Raw genomic sequence first — 25,807 nt, 5'->3', positions numbered from 1 at the left:
GCAAGGCTGAACATCATGTCTAGGGAGTGTGGTGGAAGGAAGCAGCTCACATCATGATCAGGAAGCACAGAGAAAAAGAGAAGACTTCACTCACCAGATACAAATATATACCCAAAGCCATGTCCCAATTCTCGCCTTCTCCAGCCACACCCTACCACTTAAGTTACCACTCAGTTAAACCCTGTCAAGGGATTAAATCACCGATTGGGTTAAGACTCTTACAACATAATCATTTCTCCTTGAAACCTTGTATTGTCTTGCATGTGAGCTGTTGGGGGACACCTCATATCCAAACCATAACACTGTTTTAATTACTATAATTTCATAGGAAGTCTTGTAATCGGTTTGTAAAAGTTCCCCAACCAATTTCAAAATTGTTTTGGCTATTCTGGGTCCCTCATATTTTCATATACCTTTTTTGGGGGGTTGGGTAGCAGGGATTGAATTTAGGGACACTCGACCACTCAGCTACATTCCTAGCCCTATTTTGTATTTTATTTAGAGACAAGGTCTCACTGAATTGATTAGTGCCTTGTTTTTGTTAAGGCTGGCTTTGAACTTGAGGTCCTCCTGCCTCAGCATCCTGAGCCACAGGGATTACAAGCATGTGCCATCATGCCTGGCTTTCATATATGTTTTTTAAATTAGCTTTTCATTTTCTACAAGAAAGCCTGCAGGGATTATGATTTGTATTGCTTTGAGTTTATAGGTTAATTTAAGAGAATTATCATCTTGATACTGAATCTGATTATTCAGAGGTCAACAGACATCTGTAAAATCCCAGAGAGCAAATGTTTTGGACTTTGCAGCCATAATCCAAGAACCCAGGAAGAAAAAAAAAAAAACAAAGGAAAAAGTAACACTTCTCACTGGAAAAGAATGACGTTAGCACCACGTGCATTCCTGTAATCACAGAAATACAGGAGACTGAGGCAGGGGGATTGTAAATTCAAGGCCAGCCTGGGCAATTTAGTGAGATCATGTCTCAAAGAGAACTGGAAATGTAGCTTCAGTGGTAGAGCACCCTTGGTTCAATCTGCAGTACTCAAGACATTTCTCAGGACGGTTCTTTGTAATTAATTTATACATTTTTTTATTATTTTATTTTTTTGTGTTTACATAGTTGCTAAGATGTTTCTTTTTGTCTAATGCTTAGACAGATCTGCCTAGTGTGGGTGATTTCTTAATTCTCTTTCCAGTGAATCTCAAACAGCCTCAAGCTAATTTTCTCTAGCTTGAGGAAGTGATGGGAAATGAGTTAAACTAAGTGCATTAAATTCTACCAGGACTCTGCTTTCTTCTTAAATTTTTGTTAACTATCTTGAATGGATTCTCATCACCTGAGCTGAAAACTGTACTCCATTCCAGGCTAAAGGTAATTCCTGAGTTCTGGTTTAGGGCAGTCCTATAATCTTTAATTCCATACTTCAGGATCAGCTACATTACTCATTTTTCTTTCATTCATTTTTTTTTCCAGCAGCTATTTCTGTTTCCTCTTAACCAAAGGAGGGAACAAGATAAGGATATCTGTATAGTTGGAATGTTGGTGGGAATTCAGAGGATTCTTTTAACTTCCCAGTGTGATCGTTAGGCGTACCTTTGTACTGAGTGCTCAGATGTCTGGTGTTTTCTCCTCATTATCACCAGTCCTTCAGATTTATAATCCTTTTTCTTGTTTGGATCCTGTCCAGATTATTTTTTGCTTTTTTGTTTCTCTTAGTTTTCTTTCATTCCTGTTATAACTTTAACTGTTTTTTAAAATGTGCTTTGTTATGTGCCAGAGGAGGAAAATTCTGTAATGTGATTGCAACTTTCCATCTTAACACAGACCTATCTTATTTGGTTTTCAGTTCCTAGTACCTTTGAAAATCCCTAATGCTAATTTTTAATTTTTTTCACTTGATCAACTCATGTTTCCATTAGAGCATGGACTGCTTTGTTTCTCTAAAATAGTATACTGTATTTTACCAAGTTTGTTATTAGACAAAATAAATGTAACAGTTTAATTGAGCATTAAAGGAATCATGTATCTGGCTGGCTTCACTCAATAGTGGAAAGAGGTATAGAGAGCTCTGTTCCAGAGGCATGGGTAGTGAGCTCTTACAGGTTGAACGTGGAAGTAAAGAAATTATTTGATTGGCTATGGCTAGCTGTTTCTCTTATTTCTGTATGGTCCAGTGGGTGGTCTCTATAGAACCACTGACTGTTTGACTATGATTCCAAAATTAATCATAAGGAATGCCTTTAAATTCCGTTTCATTTTGCCTTCCTGAAGTTCCCGGTATGGAAACACCCCTGGCTAATTGGCCTCCTGCTTATATATTTTTTTTTTTAACAAATTGAAACTGATTATGTATGATTACAGTGGAAAGTTTGGAACTCTTCAGCTATGACATATTAATAGAAAATAGCTCTGTATTCTGCCCAACTGTTTTACATGATCCTGTAGCTTTGGAATTTATGGGGAAATAAAATTAGAACCAAATTTAATAATCCTAGTGACTACAGAAAAGATGGAAGACCATTGCTTAGGGGAAGTTGGTTGACTTTTTCTTGTTCAGTTTCCCACAAAGCAGTTAACCATGGAGGTAATGGGTGCCTATTAAGGAATAAAATTCTTTACTATTTAGCATATACTTTGATATAGACTGTCCTTATTCCTCATCCCTCACCTTAACTGAAAAGTTTTCTACAGCTACAGGGTATACATGAAATATCCATGCTTCATACTTCACTCACTTTGTTACCTAGATAATGAATTTGAACAGTAAAAAAGTCTAGTTTGTTTAAAATTGCTGGAACTGTGTGTAGTGGTACATGCCTATATTTCCCAGCTACCCAGGAGGTTGAGGATCACTTGAGGCCATGAGTTTGAGGCCAGTAACATAGCAACATCCTGAGTCAATAAATAAATAAGCAAATAAATAAAATTACTGGTAGCATCTTTTGAAATTTTTTAAAAGATCAAGTTTCATATAGAGAACTTTTTGAAATTAGCAATGTATTTTTCTTTGTCTGATCTTCTTGTGGATGAGAAGGGATATGACTAAAGGCTGTATTCTAAACATGAGTCACATGATAGGAAGCAATCTATAGTTCAGGTATTTTGTTTTGTCCTGATTAAAAATTAATAAGTATCATAGAATATTTTGATAATTGCTAAAAAGAATAAGGAAGAAAAAGTCAATATAATCCTACTGGCTAGAGATGATCACTATTTGAATAAGGAAGAAAAAGTCAATATAATCCTACTAGCTAGAGATAATCACTATTTAAGTTTTTAAAAGATACTCCTAGTTTTATTTTCTATATGTTTTTTATAGTGTTCAACTTTTTTTGTTTTATTTTGGTGGCCCATACGGGGAGTGTTCAACTTTTTAATTTATACAGTTTAAAAAAATTTTATTATTTGTTGATGGACTTTTATTTGTTATTTGTTTATATGTGGTGCTGAGAATTGAACCCAGTGCCTCACATGTGCTAGGCAATCGCTCTACCACTGAGCCACAACCCCAGCCCTAATTTATATGGTTTGAATCTTTGTTTTTACTTGTTTATTTTTGCATTGCTGGGACTTGAAACCAGTTCTGGCACATGCTGAGCAATACCTTCTACCACTGAGCTACATCCCCAGCCCCTGTACTTTTGTTTTTGTAACAGAGTTTCTTAACAGTGGCACTTCTGAATTTTAGGCAGGATAATTGCTGTCAGGGGACGGCTTTCCTGTGTAGTGTAGAATTCTTGGCAACATTGCTGGCCTCTACCCACAGATGCTGTTATTATCACCTCTACCAAGTTATGACAACCAAAGATGTCTCCAGACATTGCCAAATATCTCCTGGAACGCAAGAGTAAACTAGTTTGAGAACTTTTTTTTTAGTTCCAGGGATTGAACTCAGGGGCGCTTAACCATTGAATCATATTCCCAGTCCTTTAAAAAAATATTTTATTTAGAGACAGGGTCTCACCGAGTTACTTATGGCCTCACTAAGTTGCTGAGGCTTGCTTTGAACTCACAATCCTCTTGCCTCAGCCTCCTGAGCTGTTGGGATTACAGTTGTGTGCCACTGTGCCTGGTTTGAGAGCTGTTTTGTATGTACTGTTGTAAGTTCTTCCTTGCGTTATTATAATTTATAGCGAATATGTAATATTCCACTGTGTATGTAATATAATTTTTAGCGAATATGTAATATTCCACTGTGTATGTAATATTCTACTATATATGTAATCTTCAGTTTTATAACTATGAATGCGATCTTGATTGATTAGTATATAACTTTGCAAAATTATTCTATGACTAGGCAGATATCATATCCTATAATCTGATGAGAATAATTCTGTTCTTTTTGTACTAGGGATTGAACTCAGGGGCACTCGACTACTGAGCCACATCCCCATCCCTATTTTGTATTTTATTTAGAGACAGGGTCTCACTGTATTGCTTAGCACCTTGCCATTGCTGAAGCTGGCTTTGAACTCAGGATCCTCCTGTCTCAGCCTCCCGAGTCTCTTGAGATTACAGGCATGTGCCACCGTGCCCCGCTGAGAGTATTTCTTTCTTTCTTTTTTTCATATTTATTTTTTAATTATAAGTAGACACAATATTTTATTTTAATATGGTGCTGAGGATCGAACCCAGTGCCTCATGCATGCTAGGCGAGTGTTTCACCTCTGAGCCACAACCCCAGCCCTGAGAGTAACAAAAAATATAACAAATTTTACCATTGTAGCCACTTTTAGTGTGTAGTTTAATAGTATTAATTGTATTTGTATTGTTGCACATTGTCAGTATTGGCAGGTGTGTTTACTAGTGAAATGCACCCAACTAATAATTTTGACTGTTTTAAGAATCTTACCCTTAAAATATGCTTGTTTTGTTACAGAACATAAGAGTCATCTTTTTTAAAGATGCATTGCTGCCAGGCATGATGGCCCATGCCTATAATCTCAGCTACTTGGGAGGCAGAAGCATGAGGGTTATAAGTTCTAGGCCAGCCTCACAATTTAGCAAGACCTTCTCTACCTAAAAAGAACTGGGGATGTAGCTCAGCGATAAAGTACTTGTCTAGTAAGTGTGAGGCCCTGGTTCAATCTCCAGCACCACAAATAAAGTATTGCAAATATTAAATGAATGCATTATAAATGAAATGCAAAGTTAATTTATATAATACATTTAAAAATTTGTTTTTTGATATTGATGAACCTTTATTTTATTCACTTATTCATATGTGGTGCTGAGAATTGAACCCAGTGCCTCACACATGCTAGGCAAGCACTCTGCAACTGAGCCACAACCCTAGCCCTATAATACATTTTCATAAAATATTTTGTGCAATATTTTAGATACCACTGTTTGGAATCATGTCATCAGATTCTGCAGATCCTTTCTACTGGATGAGAGTTATTCTTGCATCCAATAGAGGTATGTAGTTCTTTTCTTTTTATCACTAGATTACTAGTGACATCAAATAGTTATACACACATGCATTAACAATTATTTTTCAATGTTTACAGGGAGGGAGAGGATATGAGAACAGAAATTCATGGCCTAGGAGAAGAAACCAACATGTAAATAGTGACACTACCATGTATTTATTGTAATAAGAGAGAAACTTGTTTTTGGATTTTTCACAGACTAGAAACCTCTGATCTGCAGTGTCAGAAAGGAGATAATGTATTTGAATTGGAGTTTAGTCTTTAGAACAGTAAGAGAAAGTCTGAGCTAAAGCCCACAAGTATAAGACAGCATGATATAATCTGGGAAGTGGTGAGTGGCAGATGCTGGTCAGTGAGGCTAATGAGGTAGGGCCTGGATCATGAGATTTCTTACATTTCAGGAATAATGATTGCCTGTATTTTTCTTTCTTTCTTTTTTTTTTTTTTGCCTTTTATTTTTATTTATTTATTTTTAGAGAGAGAGAGAATTATTTATTTATTTATTTTAGTTTTCGGCAGACACAACATCTTTGTTTGTATGTGGTGCTGAGGATCGAACCCGGGCCTCAGGCATGCCAGGCGAGCACGCTACCGCTTGAGCCACATCCCCAGCCCCCCCTGTATTTTTCTTTTAAAGCACTTGTTTAAGTAGCCGGCATGTGTGTTTCAGAATATAAAATTAATATTGTTTTTTAAATAATACTAATAATTAATTATTATTTATTATTATTATAGTACTGGGGATTGAACCTGGGGCACTCTATTACTGAACTATATATCCTCAATCCTTTTTATTTTTTATTTTAAGATAGGGCCTCACTAAGTTGCCCAAACTGGCCTCAAACTTGTGATCCTCCTGCCTTAGCTTCTTGAGTCGCTGGGATTATAAACATGTGTCACCACACCCAGCCACCATACCTTGCACCTTATTTTTTGTTTAATTATGGAGTACTGGAAATTTTGCCCGTGGTCCTGTGCATCCTAGGTGAGCACTCTATCATTTAGTTATATCCCCAGCCTTTTAAAAATTTTGAGACAGGCTCTTGCTAAGTTGCCACAACTGACCTCAAACTTGGAATCCTCCTGTCTCAACCTCCTGAGTAGCTGGGATGACAGGTGTATGCCATTGTGCCTGGCTTAAATCTACTGACATTTATATACAGATTTATATAAAGCTAAAGGTGAAAGTTGCACTTGTGAATGGGAGCTCGTGGGAAGTTGATAGGTTGGTGAATGTTAACCCAGACTTCTTTGTGTATTCCTTCATATATATATAAATGTATATATGCTTCAAGTAAAAAATATGATACACTGTATATAATGTTTTTACTTGCTTTATTTAATATCTCAGATGAGAGACTTCATTCAGTGGCCATGTACTATCCCATTATAAGGATAGGCTATGATTTATTTAATTACTTATTCAGTAATTATTTATTGAGTTTTTACTATGTACCAAGCTTTGTGCTAGATGCTGAGAATAGAGAGTGAACAAGATGATGTCCCAGTTGTCAGAGTTTATATTTTCTATTTGAGGTTCTAGATTCTACATGAAGCATATTGGGTGGGGACAGATGCTCTAGGATGGTAACATTTGGACAGAGACCTGCAGTAAGTGAGAGAAAAGTCCATGTGAATACTTGGGAGGAACACTCCAGGGAAGAACAAGTGCATAGGCTGTGAGGTGAGAGTTTGCTTGGTGTGTTCGAAGAACATTGAGGGGTCAGCGTAACTTAAAAAGAAAGGTGGAGGAAGAATGGTAGGACAGGATGTTGCAGATGTGTTTTGAGAATCAGATCATGAAGGGCTTGGAGACTAATAGAGAGTGTGTTTTATGTGTTATAGGAAACGTTTGGGTCTCTCATCATGCATTTAGTTTATTCTTCCTTCAGTTTTATAAGATAAACAGTGCTACAGTGAAGGTTGTATTGTATGCTTCTGTAACTTTATTTATTTGTTTTCAGTGTAGGGGATCTAAATCAAGGCCTCATGCATGCTAAGCAAGTGCTCTACTACTGAGCTATGCTGCTAGTTCTGTAATTTTTTGTTTGTTTTGATACTGGGGATTGAACCCAAGGGTATTGAACCACAGAGCCACATTCAGCCCTTTTACTTTTTATTTTGAGACAAGGTTTCTTCTTCTTTTTCTTTCTTTTTTTTTTTTAATATTTATTTTTTAGTTTTCGGCGGACACAACATCTTTGTTTATATGTGGTGCTGAGGATCGAACCTGGGCCGCACGCATGCCAGGCGAGTGCGCTACCGCTTGAGCCACATCCGTAGCCCCCTCTTTTTTCTTTAATATTTATTTTTTGTAGTTGAACACAATAACTTCTATTTATTTAGTTATTTTTATGTGGTGCTGAGGATCGAACCCAGGGTCTTGCACATGCGAGGCGAGCCATAACCCCAGCCCCAAGACAGGGTTTCTTAGGGCCTTGCTAAGTTGCTGAGGCTGGCTTTGAACTTGTGATCCTCCTGCCTCAGCCTCCCGAGCTGCTGGGATTATAGGTGTGCACCACCATGCCCAACATACCTGTAATGTTTTAATAGAATTTCTAGAAAGTTAAACTGTTTGGTCACAAGATACGTATGCTTAAATTATCACTAGATAAATTTTCATCCAGGAGGTTGGGACTGGGGATGTAGCTCAGTGGCAGAGCATTTTCTTACATTGTGTGAGGCTCTGGGTTCATTCCTCGGTACCACCACACCCCTGACACACACAAAGGTTATATTATTTTATACTCTTTATCAACAATATATGATAATTACCAATTCTCTTTTAGCAGTGGATATTATTAAGAGTCTTAGTCTATCAATCAGGTGAAAATTGTCATCAATTGTTTATATATTGGTGAGCTTGAACTTTATTTTTGAATATTTGTATTTCTTCAGTGACTGAAATTTTCAGTAGTGTTTAAATTTTTTTTTGTTATAAATAATAGCAAATTACTGACTAGTTTAAACACCACAAATGGTGTTTATTGAAAGGATATGATTCTTTATTGAAATCCAAACAGGTAAACTACTAAGCCAGGGCATCTTTTAGACCTCAGCAGCAGGGACTTGAAAGGACTTGAAAGCCTTTCTTCATGATTCAATTTCAGATTGTTTCCTTTTTTTTTTTAGTTTTAGACGGACATGATACTTTTATTTTATTTATTTATTTTTATGTCATGCTGAGGATCGAACTCAGTGCCTCACACATGCTAGGCAAGTGCTCTACCACTGAGCTACAACTCCAGCCCAGCTTTCTGATTCTTTATTTCCTAGTTCAGAATATCAAATTGCCAGTATTTATGGGAGGCTTGAACAGCTTCGAGTAGTGTTTCAGGGTTAGTACAAGGACAGTACAGGTTTCCTGCTGGGGTTTTGCTCCTACATTGTCAGTGTTTTCCTGAGAAAGCATCCTTGGGAGCAGCCATATTAGGTATCTGCTATTTTCTTTTCCTTTTTTTTTTTTTAACTGAGAATTGAACCCAGGAGTGCTTTACCACTGAAGTACATCTCCAAAACTTTTTATTTTTTAATTTGAGACAGGGTCTCACTAAGTTGCTTAGGGCCTCACTAAATTTTTGAGGCTGGTCTTGAACTTGTGATCCTCCTACCTCAGTCTCCTGAGTGGGATTGCACTGTACTCGGTATCCATTTTTTTAAAAAAACTGGTTTGTTCACTTTTTAATTGATTTGTTAGAGCACTTTGCATGTTAGAGATAGAAACTCAATGTCATATTTGTGTTTGAATATTTATCTTTTTTAGGGGGGGACCAGGGATTGAACTCAGGAGGTCTTGACCACTGAGCCACATCCCCAGCCCTATTTTGTATTTTATTTAGAGACAGGGTCTCACTGAGTTGCTTAGTGTCTGGAAGTTGCTGAGGCTGGCTTTGAACTCCCAATCCTCCTGCCTCAGCTTCCAGAACCACTGGGATTATAGGCGTGTGCCACCACACCTGGCTTGAATATTTTTCTTTTAACTATGTAACTGCTGCATGGAGGTCTTCATAGTTGTATTTAATCATAGCTTCCGTCTCTCTCTCTCTCTCTCTCTTTTTTTTTTTTTTTTTTTTTGGTGATGCTGGGAATAGAACCTAGGGCCTCACACAGTTTAGGCAGTGCTCTACCACTGAACTACATCCCCAGCCCTTTCCCGATATGGTTTCTAGGATTTTTTGTCCTGGTTAACATTCTGTATTATGAGCATACTTACTTGTATTTCCTTCTGGTTCTTTTGTTGTTTATCTTTTGTTAAGTTTTCCATATATCCAGCATTTATTTTGATATAGGTAATGAATCTAGGTTTAATTGTCAGTAAATGACCGATCATTTGCCCAGGTGTTTTTATCTTTCTTTTCTCTTCTGATTTAAAGTGCCATATTTCCTGTGTGAGATTTTCATAAAAGCTTGATTTGATCTCTTTCTAGGATAGACTATCTATCTATAAATTTATATATAAATTTTGGTGATTCGACTTGAAAAGCTGTCTCTTTCTCTAAGCCTTTAACAATAAAAAGTCTTTATCTTTGTTGGGGTAGCTGATAAGACATCAAGAATTCTCCCCTAAAATACATTTAATTAAAAAATCTTCTTTCAATAGAATTTTTTTTATATTAGAGGATACTTTTTGGCATTTATAAAAGCCAAGATTTAAGAGAGTGATGTGACAGAGTGGCCCATGAAAGCCTAAGTTGTGAACATGTGAATTACTTATTCTGCATATCTCCCTGAACAGTTAGCATATTTAGTTTTATTAATTTTCACTATAAATGCAATACATATTTTTTGTAAAGAAAAGATTCATAAGTGTAAGAGGGAAAATCATTCATAATCCCACTGAGATGAAGAGCAACAATAAATATCTAAATGACTAGATTAAAATAATAAGTTAATTTACCACTTAAAATGCACTCTAATGTACTTAACTATTTTCTATTTTTTTTTCTAACCACTATTATATCATGAGCATTATTTATGTCACTAAATATTCTGCATGGTTTAGGTTACTTCCTAGGTAATTTTAAATTTTACCTTAGAAGAGTTACAAAATATTCTTCAGTATCCTCTTTTATTAACTTGGTATGTAATTTTTGGGCTTGTTAGGCAGTTTTTGTTTTGCATTTATAAAAAAAGCTTTAAGTTTTAAAAATAACTACTTGGACAGAAATCTTAGGGTTTTTTTGTTTTTAAATTTGAGTTTCTTTTTTCTTAATTGGTAGCGATGACCACACTTTTACCACTTAACTGTGGTCCTGGCCTTGGAAGATTTCTTTTTAAAAAGGATTTCTCTACCACGCGGCCTGCGCAGTGGTTTCATTAATGAGGTTCTAGGCATAAAGTTAGTTAGAAGAGATCGAAATAAAACACACAGACAGTACCTTATTTATATTGCTAGGTCCGAGACGGCTCACCTCTCTGGTTCCCACCTCTAGCCGCCCAGCAGGGCAGCGAGGATTACTCAGGGCTAGCAGGAGAGAGAGAGAGAGCGAACACACCTGGGAGTAGCCCTTTATTGGGGAACAAGAGATTCAGGGGAGAATTCCATCCAATGAAGGTTGAGGGGGGCTGCACTCCAAGGTCAGGGTCAGTGATTGGGTCCCCGGGGTCAGTGGTCAGGCACACCCCCACACGGATGGGCTCTCTCATCAGGAAAGGGTCGGGAAAGCTTCTACACAGCCAAAGCGCCTCAGGCCCTTAACGGGAGTCACCCAATCACGTGTCAGAATGGCTTCCTACAGATTTCTTTAACATTTTAAATTTAGAATTTATAGAAATAAACATTCTTTTTATACTTATAGTAATTTTTTTTATCCAATGCAGTGTTGTGTTAATAAATGAGAGCTTTTTTTTTTTTTTTTTTTAGCAATTAATGTTTAATGAGTGAAAATTTGCTTGCCAACACTTAAATATGTGTCCCTAGAAATGCCATTTAGGACTTGGTGGTTTCTAAATTAATCTGTGTTGTATACAGTAAAATTGTTTACTCTTTTCCCTTACAGGAACTTTAATGGAGTTGGGTATCTCCCCGATTGTAACATCTGGTTTGATTATGCAGTTGTTAGCTGGAGCCAAAATCATTGAAGTGGGAGATACACCCAAAGATAGAGCTCTATTCAATGGAGCCCAGAAACGTGAGCATTAATACAATTAAAGAGCCTTTTCCAAATTTGGGAATGATTGTGGCAAAGATATTTTCTGTAATCTTTTTTTTTTTTTTTTTTTTGTCTTTGGTTGTAAGCCTATAATCCTTTTCCCCCAATTTTTGTCAGTATTTGGTATGATCATTACCATTGGGCAAGCCATTGTGTATGTCATGACCGGAATGTACGGAGACCCTGCGGAAATGGGTGCTGGGATCTGTCTCCTTATCATTATTCAGGTAAGAAATCTTACATTTTCATATGCAGAAAATAAGGCAGTTTAATTCTTTTTTTTTCTTTTCTAACAATTCTTTAGTAATTGTTATATTCATGTCCTTTTACATTGTTTTATTTTATTATAATATTTTGATTTCTGAAGTGATGTGTATAAATTGGGAGATGTAAAAATTAAAATTTATTCTAACAACCTTAGAGTTGTACAATATTTTAAAGAACTATTGATCACCTGAATTACATTGATTCTGAGATATACATTTTTCACATTTGATGTCTCTACAATCAGGATGTTTTCCTATAGTTAATAGTGGCTTGTAATTGCTGTCAGCCAGGTGGCAGTCACAGAAGTTGTCATTGCAGTGCATGAGTGTCTGCTTGGATATAGTTGCTCAGATTGTCATTACATCAGTTGGTTATGTGCACTGTTGATATAATAAGTGTTCAGGTTAAATTGCTGTCTGAAGTGTCTTAAATATTTTGTAATTTATTGTTAAAACAATTTTGTATATAGAAAGGCACAGAAAAAACAAGATAGATGATAAAAGTTTAAAATATCTATTTTTAATAAGAATATGAAGATTTTTTGTTATAAGATATTGTACCATAGATTAATTGGGAGTATTGTCTTTGTTGGCACACAAAATAATGGTGTTTAAAATAACAATTTCTTATTCTTATATATTTATTTATTTATTGGCAATTTCTTAATGTTAATGAAATACTATAAATACACACGTATATTATATGAGTTTTTTTTTTAAAGGACAATTTTAAATGGAATTTTTAAAAAGCCAACATAATTATCAATGTACTAAGTACCCTAAAGTTTGGGATGTAAAATTTAGAAGATATTTCTCTGTTGAACATTGTTTAAGAGCCACTTGGAGAAATTACCCAAGAGTAGATTGTACTTAAATTACAGAATAGTATTGTGTTTTGAAAAGAAGTTTGCTTAAGTTATTTAATAGTGAGTAGTATCGTGTCTTGGTTTTCTTGGAAATGTATCATCCTGGCCACTCTATGAAATTAGAATATAGAACATTTTTTCTTAGGATTCAAAAGATTGAGCTGAGAAATAAATTTTAAAATAGCCCCAAATACCATTTGGTGTTTGTGTGTCTGTGTGTGTGTTATATATGGAGAAGTAGGACTATCCCCAGACTGGTATGGTTGAGTGTTCTTTTTTTAATGAGAGACCTTACATAGGGAGCAAATCATAATAAGTAAGATTGTTTTAGTGAGCATGATTCAGAACAAGGAGTTAAATTGTTTAAATATTTATTGGCATCATTGACAATAGAGATAGCTTTTCTAATATGATAGAACTAGTTGATCTTTTGATGAGGTCAGGAATTTTTAATGGATTATTGGGTTTTCGGTAGCTTTCTAACCCCGGTGTGTTCTCACTTGGTATAAGATACATTTTCTTAGAAAATAATATTTATTTCTTCATTTATCAATCACTTTTACATGACAAAATTGGAATAATAATTGGAATTGTAAGACAAAAATGAAATGGATGGGGAGAGAAGATACTCTGGTGACTGGATTTTAATATACAGTGCTTAGGATCTTTTCATATACTGATGGCATTGTTGAGGATACTAATAGGCCATTTGTTGCCTTATTTTATAGTGCTGGGGATCAAACACAGGAACTCATACATGCTAGATGAGCCTTCTACCAATGAGCTACATGCGTAGCCCATCTTTTTTTTTTTTTTTTTTTGGTTCTGGAGAAAGAGCCTAGGGGGGGCTCTACAGCTGAGCTATAACTCCTGCCCTTTATGTTTTTTATTTTGAGACAGCGTTTTGCTAAGTTGCTCAGAGCCTTTCTAAATTTCTAAGGCTAGCCTCGAATTGCAGTCTTCCTGCCTCAGCCTCTGAGTTTCTGGTGACCCTAGTTTAAGATAACCCTGGTTTTTTTGGTGGGAGGAGGAGGATTATATATACCCAGGATCTAGGGCCTCAAGAATGCTAAGCATATATTCTATCATTGAACCATACCCTCAGCCCAAAAGAACCCTGATTAAAACAAACAACAAACAACAATAACAAAACATTGAGAACTGGCATCTAGCTCTCAGAATATTATGCATTATTTCTCTAGTACCTTCCTAAGGATATATTTGGAATCCTAAGTGACCTTAGGTGAACAACTCTGTGTTAGTTAGATAAGGATTGACCTTTTAGAGAGTCAACTATGGATTTAAATTTATATAAAATGGAGTTACACTATTTTGATATTTATTTTCAGTATTCACAAATATAAAAATTGTTATATTTTAAAAATGAAACAAGTTTATATGTACTAATTTCTTCAAGTAAATTCTGGTGTACAAATGTTTGTGTTATGGTTAACTCTTCTAGTATTAATGTACAAAGAAATATGTCATGTTTGATTATAGGTGGGCAGTGACACATTTGTGTCTTTTCAAGGCATTGCTAACATTGAAAATATGTGGATACACTGAAGAGCTATGATTGGACATCAGTGTTTTCACCTAGAAACATAGGTTTTGAAAACTGCTTGCATGCTTTTATGGAAGGTATTTCTCATCTTAATTTGTCTTGTCTTATTCACATGGCCAGTGTTTTTCTATTAATGGGTTTTGAAATCTAAGTAGTGGGACTTGATTAAGATCTTTAAAACACAAGTAGAAAATATCAATGTGCACGGCATATAGTAAAGGTAAGTATATTTTGTATGAAGTGGTGTGTGTGTGTATGTATATGTGTGTGTGTGTGTGTGTGTGTGTGTGTCTAGTTTGGAAATGTGAAGTGGTACTTTTACACTCACTCCAGATGTTCATAATGTACATAGATGTACATTCTACATGTAAATGCAGGTACTCTTCTATTTTTACAATGCTAGTCATGGAGATACTGCTGTTTCTTCCTGATTTGGTTCCTTTTTCAAAGGCATGCATGATTTTTAGCTTCTTTAATCTTATTCCCTTAATTATAAAAAACATTTCTCAGATTTCTTCATCATTTCATTTTCCCACTAGAAATACTTGAGTCTGATTTTCACAGGATATTGATGAACTACTCTGTAGTCTGACTGACACTGTTCCAACACAGGGGGTCTGGAGAATTACAGTTATTCCAGAGCTGCCCTGTGATTTGGGACAGGTCGTTTATCAGAGCACATGATAATGTAGTCTGGTTGCTTGACAGTTTGTGGACAGCTGGTATTCCCTGTGTGGAAATGGGTTTTTGTATCTGTGCTTGAAGTCTTCACTCGTTACATAATTGCTGTCAAAGCAAAATCTAGTACTAACTCCTCACTTCTCTCTTATTTTGTCAAAATGTCAAACTTGGTTTTCAAACAGTATAGGTGATCTCTCGTAGAAGTTTTGAGAATTGTACCCTTTTCCAGTTAATTGAAAGTTAAATTAAAAGACCTTAGGTAGAAAAGTTAGGCTTTGTACAACCCCTGAAATAGGAGTTAAGGAAAAAACAACATTGTATAAGGTAAGCATGCTTAAATCATGTACTGTAGTGACAGGTGATCTTAGATAAAGTGAGTAGATAATGAGATGAATGGCTTCAGAGCTGGGAGGAATTGAAGTGACTTCCTCACTTCTGTAGGAGGTTCTCTTTATAGTGTCAGTGGTAGATCACTTGTCTAGCATGTGTGAGACTTTGGGTTAGATGCCCACCACTGCCAAAAAAAAAAAAAAAAAAAAAAAAAGGAGGGGTGACCTGTATGAAATTGGGGGCATAGAAGCATATTTTCTTCCCCTCTTGATTAGGTTATTCAAGTCGGGAAGGAGTCATATGACTGAGGAGGTCACTTGCAAGGCTATGGATTGTTTTTAATTGATGCATGCTTTTACAGAAATGTCTTCTCCAAGAAGAAAGTTAAGAATGTTCAATATCACAAAATTAAAGTTAGTATGCTTTCATTTTTTAAAAAAATTATGAGCTTAAGTACCTGGCAAATTTTTAACTGTCTTCAATTTACATCCAATCTTTGTCCCTCATAAGAATAGAATGTGTTTTTACATTGATTATAACCTGTGTATATAAATTAATGTGTGCTTTACTTTTTGACTTATTCTAGACATATGTAGTACTTATAATATGTAAAATATTATATACATATTACTTTTTGAGAAGTATCAACATAGTCCTCATACTTACTCTTAAATGGAAACTGTAAAATTGCATCTTGGTATTATTCTATAATTCTTTCAGCCTTTTACTTACTTGGGGGTATTTGGGATGTTTTTAGTTTCTTGCTGTCAAATTCTATATAGCTGTGATCATATTTGTTCTAGTGTGCTTTTTCAAATAGGCCCTGGTTAAACATTGTAAGAGAAACTATTCAGATATTATAAATATACTTTAAAAGTTGAAATGTCTGCTTTATAATGTAACAATATTTCTGATCCTCTGATTTTCAGAATTGGCTTTGACTAAAACTAAAGCAGGTCAAAAACTCCCAATAGTGATACTGCAACAATTAGGTTTGATAATTGAAAATGCCAGTACTTTGAAATAGTCCATGGTGTTCATCTCCCTTCTTTCTTGAGTTTATTCTTGCTTCCGCTTACATGCATTTCTTTCCCCACAGTTGTTTGTTGCTGGTTTGATTGTGCTGCTGTTAGATGAGCTGCTACAGAAGGGTTACGGCTTGGGGTCTGGTATTTCCCTCTTTATTGCCACCAACATCTGTGAAACCATTGTCTGGAAGGCCTTTAGTCCCACTACCATTAACACTGGCAGAGGTACATTGCACAGTGACTGCAACTGCACGAGTTTTGCTGGATGTGTGCTGGACATGAGTCCATAATGTAGCAATACATGCCTGTAGCCATTCTGGTTTGCTGCCCCAGGAGACAACAAATGCTATTTGTTCAAAACTTGATAAGCAGAGATGTGTAGAGTCTGCAATAGTACTTCACAAAGAATGATAACTATGTATTAGCCTCTGCTCATTTAAAATTTCAGTGATTGCAAACAGATCTTAAAAATGTTGTTTGTTGATCTTAATCCATTGCTGCAGAAGTCACTTGTCTGACTGACTGCAGTATTCCTAAAGGGATGAAAAGTGGGTCAGGATTTCTGAAGCGAAAAGACTGTCTCATACCGTATCTTCAGGGAGCACTTATACTTTTGCTTTTCCTCTAATTGGCTTTGTAATAGCATCTAAGTTTTGAAAGATTCCATTCTGTTTTTCTCCTTTACCCCTCTCCATTTTTCTCAGTTGTCATCCTGTCTAACCGATTAACATCAAACTCTGATGCCAGCCTTAAGAAAATATCAATGATGGTTTATTAATGTTACAATAAACGTAAAAGTGAGCTTGATAGAGTCACCCTATATCCTTTGATTCTGACATTTCTATTCTGCTTTGCTACTTTTCTATTTTTCCTAAAAATATTCCTTTCCTTTCCCTAAAGTATAAAGAGGAGGCAAATCTTCATGAATGAAATATTTTCTTTGGTAGAATCCTACTTTGGATATTTTCATAAAGAGTAGTCTCTTGAGAAAACTTCAGATTTATACAAAAAGATAGATTTGCCTCAGTGACCTAAATGTGTTTAGAATCTGCTTTGTAAAGCAAAAGTGGTGAATTCCTTTGGAGTTTCAGGTTATTTGTTTTGACCTTTGAGACAGTTTTGGAAAAGACCTGTACAGTTTGTTTCTGTCTTGATTTCTCAGGTACTGAGTTTGAGGGTGCAGTCATAGCTCTGTTTCATTTGTTGGCAACCAGAACAGACAAAGTCCGAGCTTTAAGGGAAGCTTTTTACCGGCAGAACTTGCCCAATCTTATGAACCTCATTGCTACAGTTTTCGTGTTTGCTGTTGTAATATATTTTCAGGTAAGTAAAATCTTTTCACTGAAGTAAATGGGATGTGAATTCTTATTTTGTTCTTAAAGAATACCATTTGAAATGATGGTGTCTAACCTGCCAGTGTTTCAAGATCTAAGTCAAGCAAATAATTCTATTCTTTACCCTCTAGTCTGAAGCTGTAAAATATTGGTGTATATGAAATAGAAGAAAAAGTTGGTGTATGAAAAGGGGAGCTTTTTGGTTTGCATTTTCTTTTTTTTTTTTTTAATATTTATTTATTTTTTAGTTATTGGCGAACACAACATCTTTGTTTTGTATGTGGTGCTGGAGGATCGAACCCGGGCCGCACGCATGCCAGGCGAGCGCGCTACCGCTTGAGCCACATCCCCAGCCCCTGCATTTTCTTTTCATGCCCCCTTCTGTTACTTGTGTTCTTTTCTTGATATGTACAGTTCTTTTTACTTACTCTTCATTTCATTTTTTAGGGATTTCGTGTTGACTTGCCAATTAAGTCGGCCCGGTATCGAGGACAGTACAGTAGCTATCCTATCAAGCTCTTCTACACCTCGAACATTCCCATTATTCTTCAGTCTGCTCTGGTTTCAAATCTGTATGTTATTTCCCAGATGCTGTCTGTTCGATTTAGTGGCAACTTTTTAGTAAATTTACTAGGACAGTGGGCTGTGAGTATTTCATTTATTTATATTAAGTATTATAACTTAATACAATTTTCATTTCATGGTTCTATTTTTAACTGAATGAGATAGACATTAAAGCAGTTGCTATAACATTTTCAGATTAATTTGCCTATAACAGAGTTTATTTATCTAGAATTGGTAAGTGTTGTAAAACTAAGATGGATCAAGTAGTTTTTACTATTTACTTTCTAGGAAGCATTTTCAAATTAGTCTGAAATCACAATTGCTTTCATGAAAAGTGATTTCTTATTTTGTAGTCTTATTCCTATGTTGTCTGTAGCAGTTTTTTTTTTTTAAGAGAGAGAGAGAGAGGGAGAGAGAATTTTTAAATATTTTTTAGTTTTCAGCGGATACAACATCTTTGTTTGTATGTGGTGCTGAGGATCGAACCCGGGCCACACGCATGCCAGGCGAGCACACTACCGCTTGAGCCACATCTCCAGCCCCTGTAGCAATTTTTTTTTGTTAAAATTTGCAGATAACATATGGGATACTAGAATCATTCTTTCCTATTTTCCCTCTATTTTTATGGCCTGAATGGCAGTAAACTAGCTTGTGATTAACTGGGCTGGAAATCAGCATGTAATTAACAAAGTAACAAGAGTTAAAAAAAGAATCCATTAAATTCTGACTTTTCTTTTATAGATCCTCTTTATAATAACTTCTTCTAAAGCAGCCCAGCCATGTTGCTTTTGAGGTGTGAGTTTCTACTAGTGGTGAAATTTTGATTTGTTTAAACTTCTATCATCTGACAAAGGAATAGTTTCCTTCTTAAAATTATAAAATTTAAAACAAAAACAAAAAACAAACAAATTAAAAAAAAACAATCCTTGGGCTGGGGCTGTAGCTCAGTGGTAGAGTGCTTGCTTGATCCTCAGCATCACATAAAAATAAATAAAAGTATTGTGTCCATCTACAACTAAAAATACTTAAAAACAAAACCCAAAAAGCCTTAACTTCTTATATTCTTTTGTGGAGTATATAATTCTAAGATTCACATTCTGCTAAAACCAGTATTTTTAAATACTCATTCTTGGAATATGGTGCTATTATTCTGAGTATTTATTTTAATATGCTGTCTTTTGCACTATAACTTGAGGTAACATCCTTCTGCTTTTACTGAAAGTAATTTAAAATACTTAAAGTTAGCAGAAAAGACAGTTAATTTAGAATGTTAATTGAAGAGAATAGGATTCCTTTTATTCATAATACTCCTTTTCTATTCATTTAACAGAAATTTAATTACATTTTGTATTCTGGCAATTATAACTAGGAGAAGGGGATGAAGATGAGGAGGAGGAGGATGTAGTCCCTCCCTTATTCATCCAGCAATAGTTATTACCATGATAGGAATTTCATAGCAATAAATGTACTGAGGAGTTGGCTCTGTATAGATAGTGTTGTGATTTTGAGTAAGATTCTTTTTAATGGGAGAATTATTGGTAAATTGAATTGGCCTGAAAACAGTGCTTTCGATCTGGGATTTGTGATTCTAGAGCACAGTAAATAATTTTTTGAAGATTTTAAATTCAGGAACCAGATATTTTAATCATTACAAACCCAAATTGTTTTCCTACCCTTCTGACCTAAGATGTCAATATGAGCAAATACATGCTATTCCCATTTTTATTTCTATAAGAACCCCATTATTATAAATATTTATGAAAATATTATTTCTTTTCAACATTTTAAAAAAATTTATTCCTTTGTTTGGTACTGGGGATTGAACCCAGGTCCTCACACATGCTAGGCAAGTACTCTACCAGTGAGATATATCCGCAGACCCTGAAAAGACTATTTCTTATAATAACAAAACATATGAAGTTTAGGCAATGAGCTGTTTTTTGTCAACATTTTGATTGTATTATTAATACTTGTAATAATCATTAAAGACCTTTAGTTGGATACTCTTAACATAATTTAGAAAATTTGAGGTTCTGAATGTAAGAGATTGTGATCATATTCCTATATTCAGAAAGAGGTTTTGAAAAAAAAGATTTTGTAGGATATAATTATAAATTTACAAAAAATTACTCTTCTGTTAATATATTCAAAATGCATGGTACATCATCGATGCTATACAATTTTAAAAGAGTGAAGTAATAGATGCAAAACTTAACTCCTGGGCTGGGGTTGTGGCTCAGTGGTAGAGCTCTTGCCTAGCCTGTGTGAGGCACTGGGTTCGATCCTCAGCTCCACATAAAAATAAATAAACAAAAGTTTAAAAAAAAAAAACTAAAACAAAACAAAATAAAACTTAACTCCTGTAGTTATACAGAATCATTGGCTCTAGGCACTTTAAACTTAAAACACTATAATAATATCTGAGAAATTTGAAATTCATAAAAATGTATTCCAACCTGTTATAACCCCAGCTATACAGGAGGCTTATGAGCTCACTCGAGCCCAGGAGTTTGGGACCAATCTGGGCAACATCTCAAATGTCTGAGGGTGAAGCTCAGTGGTAGAGTACTTGGAATATATCAGGCCATTAGCTCTGTCCCTACCACTAAAAAAGAAGAAAACATTCTTGATCAGTCAGGTTGGACATGTGTCCTCTTTATTCTTGTTCTGTAGGATGTCAGTGGGGGAGGACCTGCTCGTTCTTACCCTGTCGGCGGCCTCTGTTACTATCTTTCTCCTCCTGAGTCCATGGGTGCCATATTTGAGGACCCTGTCCATGTGGTTGTTTATATCATTTTCATGTTGGGATCCTGTGCATTCTTTTCTAAGACATGGATAGAAGTGTCTGGTTCCTCAGCCAAAGATGTAAGTATTTGGTTTATTTGAAATAATTATTTTATTTTATTTTTTTTAGGTGTGAAACCAGTAATAGACATACTCTTACTTTTGTAATTTATACTTATGTTTTGTTCATACATTCTGTAATGAGGCAATATTATACCCAACAGGCAAGAAATCAGTTCCTGCAAGGTGAAAAATCCTTAATATAATGTTTTTTCTTCCTCCAAAACTCAACCCTACCTAACAAAATCTTTTCCTTAGTAAATTCAGTTTCTCTTTAGGGAGGTGATAATGAGAAAAATAAAAGGTTGAGAAACATTGGTTTAGGGTATGAGTAACATGTAGTTGGCAGCATTGAGGCCTTAGTTCTTTTCAGGTTTTATGGGCATGATACAAATCTAACTTCAAGGTTCTTGCATTATACTTTTTAGTGTGTGGAAAGCACTTCACACAGAAATGATAGCAAACAGTGAGCTGTTAAGACTTTGGACATAGTGGTGCACAACTATAATTCCAGCTACTCAGAATGCTGAGACATGAGGATCCCAAGTTTGAGGCTAGCCTGGGCAGGGAGGCCCTGTCTCAAAATAAAATTTTAAAGGGCTGGGGACGTAGTTCAGTGATACAATGCCTCTGGGTTTAATACCTAGTATGAGAAAAAGAAGTTTGATTTTGAAAAAAAATTATTTTCTTTTCTTGCAGGTAGCTAAACAGCTAAAAGAACAGCAAATGGTAATGAGGGGTCACAGAGATACCTCTATGGTTCATGAGCTTAACAGGTAAGCAAGCCTATTAGAGTCAGTCCTTCATAGGAGTGGGTGCATTTCAGTCTTTCATCACTAATTGTTATCACTTTATCTGTTCAAATGCTTATCAAAAAGTAGACTCCTCTACATCACACAAGAGAACACAAATTTAATGCAAAACTTAAATTGTTCTCCATATTAAAACTGACCCCTAAGCAAAGAATTTTAATTGAAATTATGATCAGTCCAGTGTGAAAATGATATAGATCAGTATTCATTGTTGGCTGGCTGGACATAAAATCTCCAAGGGGCTTTTATAAAGTACTACTGTCCCACCTTCAGAAATAGTGATTTGTTTTGTCATCGGGTGTTAACAGATTTATTGGACAGTAATTTACATAATGTGTGATGTACTTATTTGAAGTATAGGGTTTTTAATTTAGAACAATATTACAATCTAATTTTTCATCCCTCAACTGTTATTCTTCATTCACTAACCCACTAGTCTTCATACTGACCCCACCCTCACTCCCTTCACCCCTTGCAACTACTTTTCACTTTCTATCTCTATAGATTTATCTATTTTGTACATTCTGTATAATTTTTCATATAAATATGTACTCTTGTGGATGACTTCTTTCACTTTGCCTGTTCATCCATGCTGTAGTATGTATCATTACTTTATTCTTTTTTTCTTGAATAATATTCCATTGTATGACTTTTTTACATTGTTTATCCATTCATTGGCTGATAGAAATTTGGGTTGTTTCCACTTTCTGTCTATTACGAATAATGCTGTTGCAAACATACTTGTATAGGTTTTGTGTGGATGTACATTTTCATTAGTCTAGGAGGGGAAGTGTTGGGTCATATAGTAACTGGTTAATATACTGAGGAGCTTCTAAACTGCTTCCCAGAGTGGCTGCAACAGTCTCCAGCAGTGGATGAAGTTCCATATGCTGCATGTCTCACCAGCACTAGCTCTTAATGTTTTGAGTTTTGTTTTCCTAGTGTGTATGGAGAGGTTTCATTGTGGTTTTGATTTTCCATATGACCAGTGATGTTGCACATCTTTTCAAGTGTTTATTGGCTATTTATGCTGTTTGTTCTTTGAAGAAATATTTGTTCAGATCCCTTGCTCATTTTTAATTAATTGGGTTGTCTTTTTGTTAGTTTTAAGAATTGGGTTTGGATTTTTATTTTTTTAATACAATTGTCAGATACGACTTTCAAATATTTTCTTCCATTCTGTTGGTTATTTTTTCACTTTCTCTTTTTGATACAGTGGGTTAAATCCAGAGCTGATTTACCACTGGGTTATGACTCTAGTCCTTTTAAATTTTGAGACAGGGTCTCACTACGTTGCTATGACTGGCCTTGAACTTTCAATCCTCCTGCCTCAGCATTCATGTCACAGGAGTGAGCCACCATGCCTGGCTTTTCACTTTCTTGATGATGATCTTTGATGCACAAGTTTTTAATTTTGATGAAACCCAAGTTTATTTTGTTTTGGATGCTTTTGGTGTAGTAACTAAAAAAGCATTGCCAAACTCAAGTTGTATTCCTGTTTTCTCCAAGAAGTTTCAGCTTCTCCGTGTAGGTCTGCGATGCACTTTTGAGTTCATTTTGTGTTGTGTGATGGGTGTCCAGTTACTCCAGCACGACTTGTCGAAAAGGCACTAGTGTTTTCACGTGAACTTTTTAATTGTTTCAGCACACTCTGGTGGAGTGCTGTAATGATCCTCTAGCTTCAGGAACTGCCATCATTCTGCCATTCTGTTTTTCATTTCCTATATCCCCCAGATCCTCCCACCCTTATTTTAAATAAAAATCCATTGTTTAAAAACAATTTTCCTCATAATTCCAATGTCAACTAAGGCTGAATCACTGTTGAAGAGGATCTTCAAAATTTTGTTCCATCTGTTGACATGTAGAAAGCATTTTGAAATTTACTTTTCACTCTATGAAGGAAAGTAAAGGTTACTTGTTTAAAAATTAAAATCTCAGCCCAGGGTTCTGATCTTCTGTCCTAAAAATTACATATTGCCTTTTTTGGCTGTTAGCCTTTTTTTAAAAATATGGGAGTCAAGTCATTGCCTTAATCACAGTTTCTCATCAGTGTGTCGTCCATTATGTACAACCCATCAATACTATACTCTTCCCATTTGATTAATTTGTATTTCTTTAGAGAAGCAACCTTGCCATCTTATTTCTGTCACTTCTCACATTCTGCTGCACTGCCTGACTAAGGGTTTTGTCTTCTAGGTATATCCCCACTGCAGCTGCATTTGGTGGCTTGTGCATTGGCGCCCTGTCGGTGTTAGCTGACTTCCTTGGGGCCATTGGATCTGGCACTGGAATTCTACTTGCAGTCACAATTATTTATCAGTATTTTGAAATATTTGTTAAGGAACAGGCTGAAGTTGGTGGGATGGGTGCTTTGTTTTTCTAAATGTTCAAATATTTCTTTTTGTGTGTGTGAAAGGGAAAACATTTTGACACGTTTTTGTCAAATAATGCTGGTTCCCCTTTTCCTCCCTCAGTTTCTTGTTTTCAAGTGCTAACAGTCCCATTTCTGAAATGGGCATGGAGCTAAGCCTGTGTGCAGCATTAGTACCAGCTGCCTTAAAACTGAAGTTTACATTATTCGTTAAAAAGTGTACATCTAGTGTTGCCTGTAATGCTGGAAACCAATGCATCTACCTTGCTGTGTCAAATCACAACAGTGAGAGGGTGACATGGATTAGTTTTGCACACAACATTCAAAACACTTAATATTCCCCCCTTGTTTAAAAATAAATGTAGTTCAAATTGCCACTTTCCAGTATTTTTGAGCTTATCTGATGAGTTCTGGAACATTTATATCTAATCTATATTTTAGATAATTACTTTTTATACTTTTTTAATTCATAGTATCCATGTTCCTTCCCCTCCCGCTCCATCCCTATTCCCATCTTTTATTTTTTCCTTCCCAAAGCAGCCACTTAGCCCACATGAGCAAAATCAAGCATTGACGGTATTTCTGTTGCCAGAAACAATTGCTTCTGATTACTCTTCCTGTTTTTCATTCCTCCTTTCCTCCCAGGGACAGCATAATCTGTGCTGTTTGACTGTATTGGCTATGCCTTCTAATTCCAGCCAGTCACTTGAGAATACTCTTTCAAGATGATATGCCCCAATTCTTTTCTTTTTTTAAATCCCTAAAGCAAAGATCTAATTCTCAAGCAATGTCTGTAGTTCAGTGGGGGTGAACAATGAGTAATTCATGCTAGGAATTTAAGTCTGTTGTACTTATAGCAGCAACATGAGTGTAAACAGTAGACAATAAACTTTTATTTAATAAAACTGTTTCAGTTGTGTTGGAAAAATAAAGGAAACTGATATTAAGTGTTCTCTAAGATTACTTGTTTAAGTTCACTGTATTTACATCAAGCCCATTCTGAGATGCTTGTTCAAAGAGGACAAATGTAATATACACTTTAATGTTTAATCTGAAATTATTGAACAGCAGCTAATTTAAAGGTACTCATTCATGTGATTAATATTTGGAAGGGGACAGGAAAACAGTGGTCTCAAAACAATATTGTGTCTCTATTTGAATTTGTACTTCTTTGTAAATCATTTTTTTTTAAAAAAATGTGTGTATATTTTAGTTGTAGTTGGACACAATACCTTTATTTATTTTTATGTGGTGCTGAGGATTGAACCCAGTGCCTGGTACCTGCTAGGTGAGTGCTCTACTGCTGAGCCACAATCCAGGCCCTGTTAAATCACTTTTTAAGTGCTGACCAGCGAAAACACCCAGACTGCAGTGTTTAGACTCTGACTTAATCTCCAAGGCACAACCTTTTGATGTTCACAGATAATGTGAACAGCACTAGGGATGGTTCTAGGAGTTAGCTGTTGCTTCTAAGTGACTCTTGGGAAGAAAGAAAGGCCAGGTTATAAGCCTCACTCCTTGAAGATGACTCCTGTAAGGAGTGGCTTTGGAAGAATTGG

At 35.6% G+C, this 25,807-nt stretch overlaps 1 protein-coding gene across 4 annotated transcripts in view; it reads left to right on the top strand.

The window, feature by feature from the left end:
* Window positions 1-24,818, top strand: part of SEC61A2 (SEC61 translocon subunit alpha 2) — a 30,818-nt gene extending 6,000 nt beyond the window's left edge. Inside the window, exons 4-13 of one of the 4 annotated variants that reach the window (XM_081298600.1) lie at window positions 5,344-5,422; window positions 11,436-11,567; window positions 11,706-11,815; window positions 16,395-16,548; window positions 17,486-17,646; window positions 18,105-18,229; window positions 18,658-18,727; window positions 20,895-21,086; window positions 21,765-21,841; window positions 24,074-24,818. In XM_081298600.1, the coding sequence (XP_081154726.1) occupies window positions 5,344-5,422; window positions 11,436-11,567; window positions 11,706-11,815; window positions 16,395-16,548; window positions 17,486-17,646; window positions 18,105-18,229; window positions 18,658-18,727; window positions 20,895-21,086; window positions 21,765-21,841; window positions 24,074-24,260 (1,287 nt within the window). In that variant the 3' untranslated portion in view covers window positions 24,261-24,818. Of the gene's footprint in view, window positions 1-5,343; window positions 5,423-11,435; window positions 11,568-11,705; window positions 11,816-16,394; window positions 16,549-17,485; window positions 17,647-18,104; window positions 18,303-18,657; window positions 18,728-20,894; window positions 21,087-21,764; window positions 21,842-24,073 lie in introns of all 4 variants that reach the window. The other 3 variants (XM_081298599.1, XM_081298602.1, XM_081298601.1) reach the window with 3 other exon arrangements.
* Window positions 24,819-25,807: the final 989 nt, after the last annotated feature.

This window comes from Spermophilus citellus, assembly GCF_964194105.1.
Source record: "Spermophilus citellus genome assembly, chromosome: 6".
Taxonomy (NCBI): Eukaryota; Metazoa; Chordata; class Mammalia; order Rodentia; family Sciuridae; genus Spermophilus; species Spermophilus citellus.
This window is presented reverse-complemented; position numbering and strand designations above follow the sequence as displayed.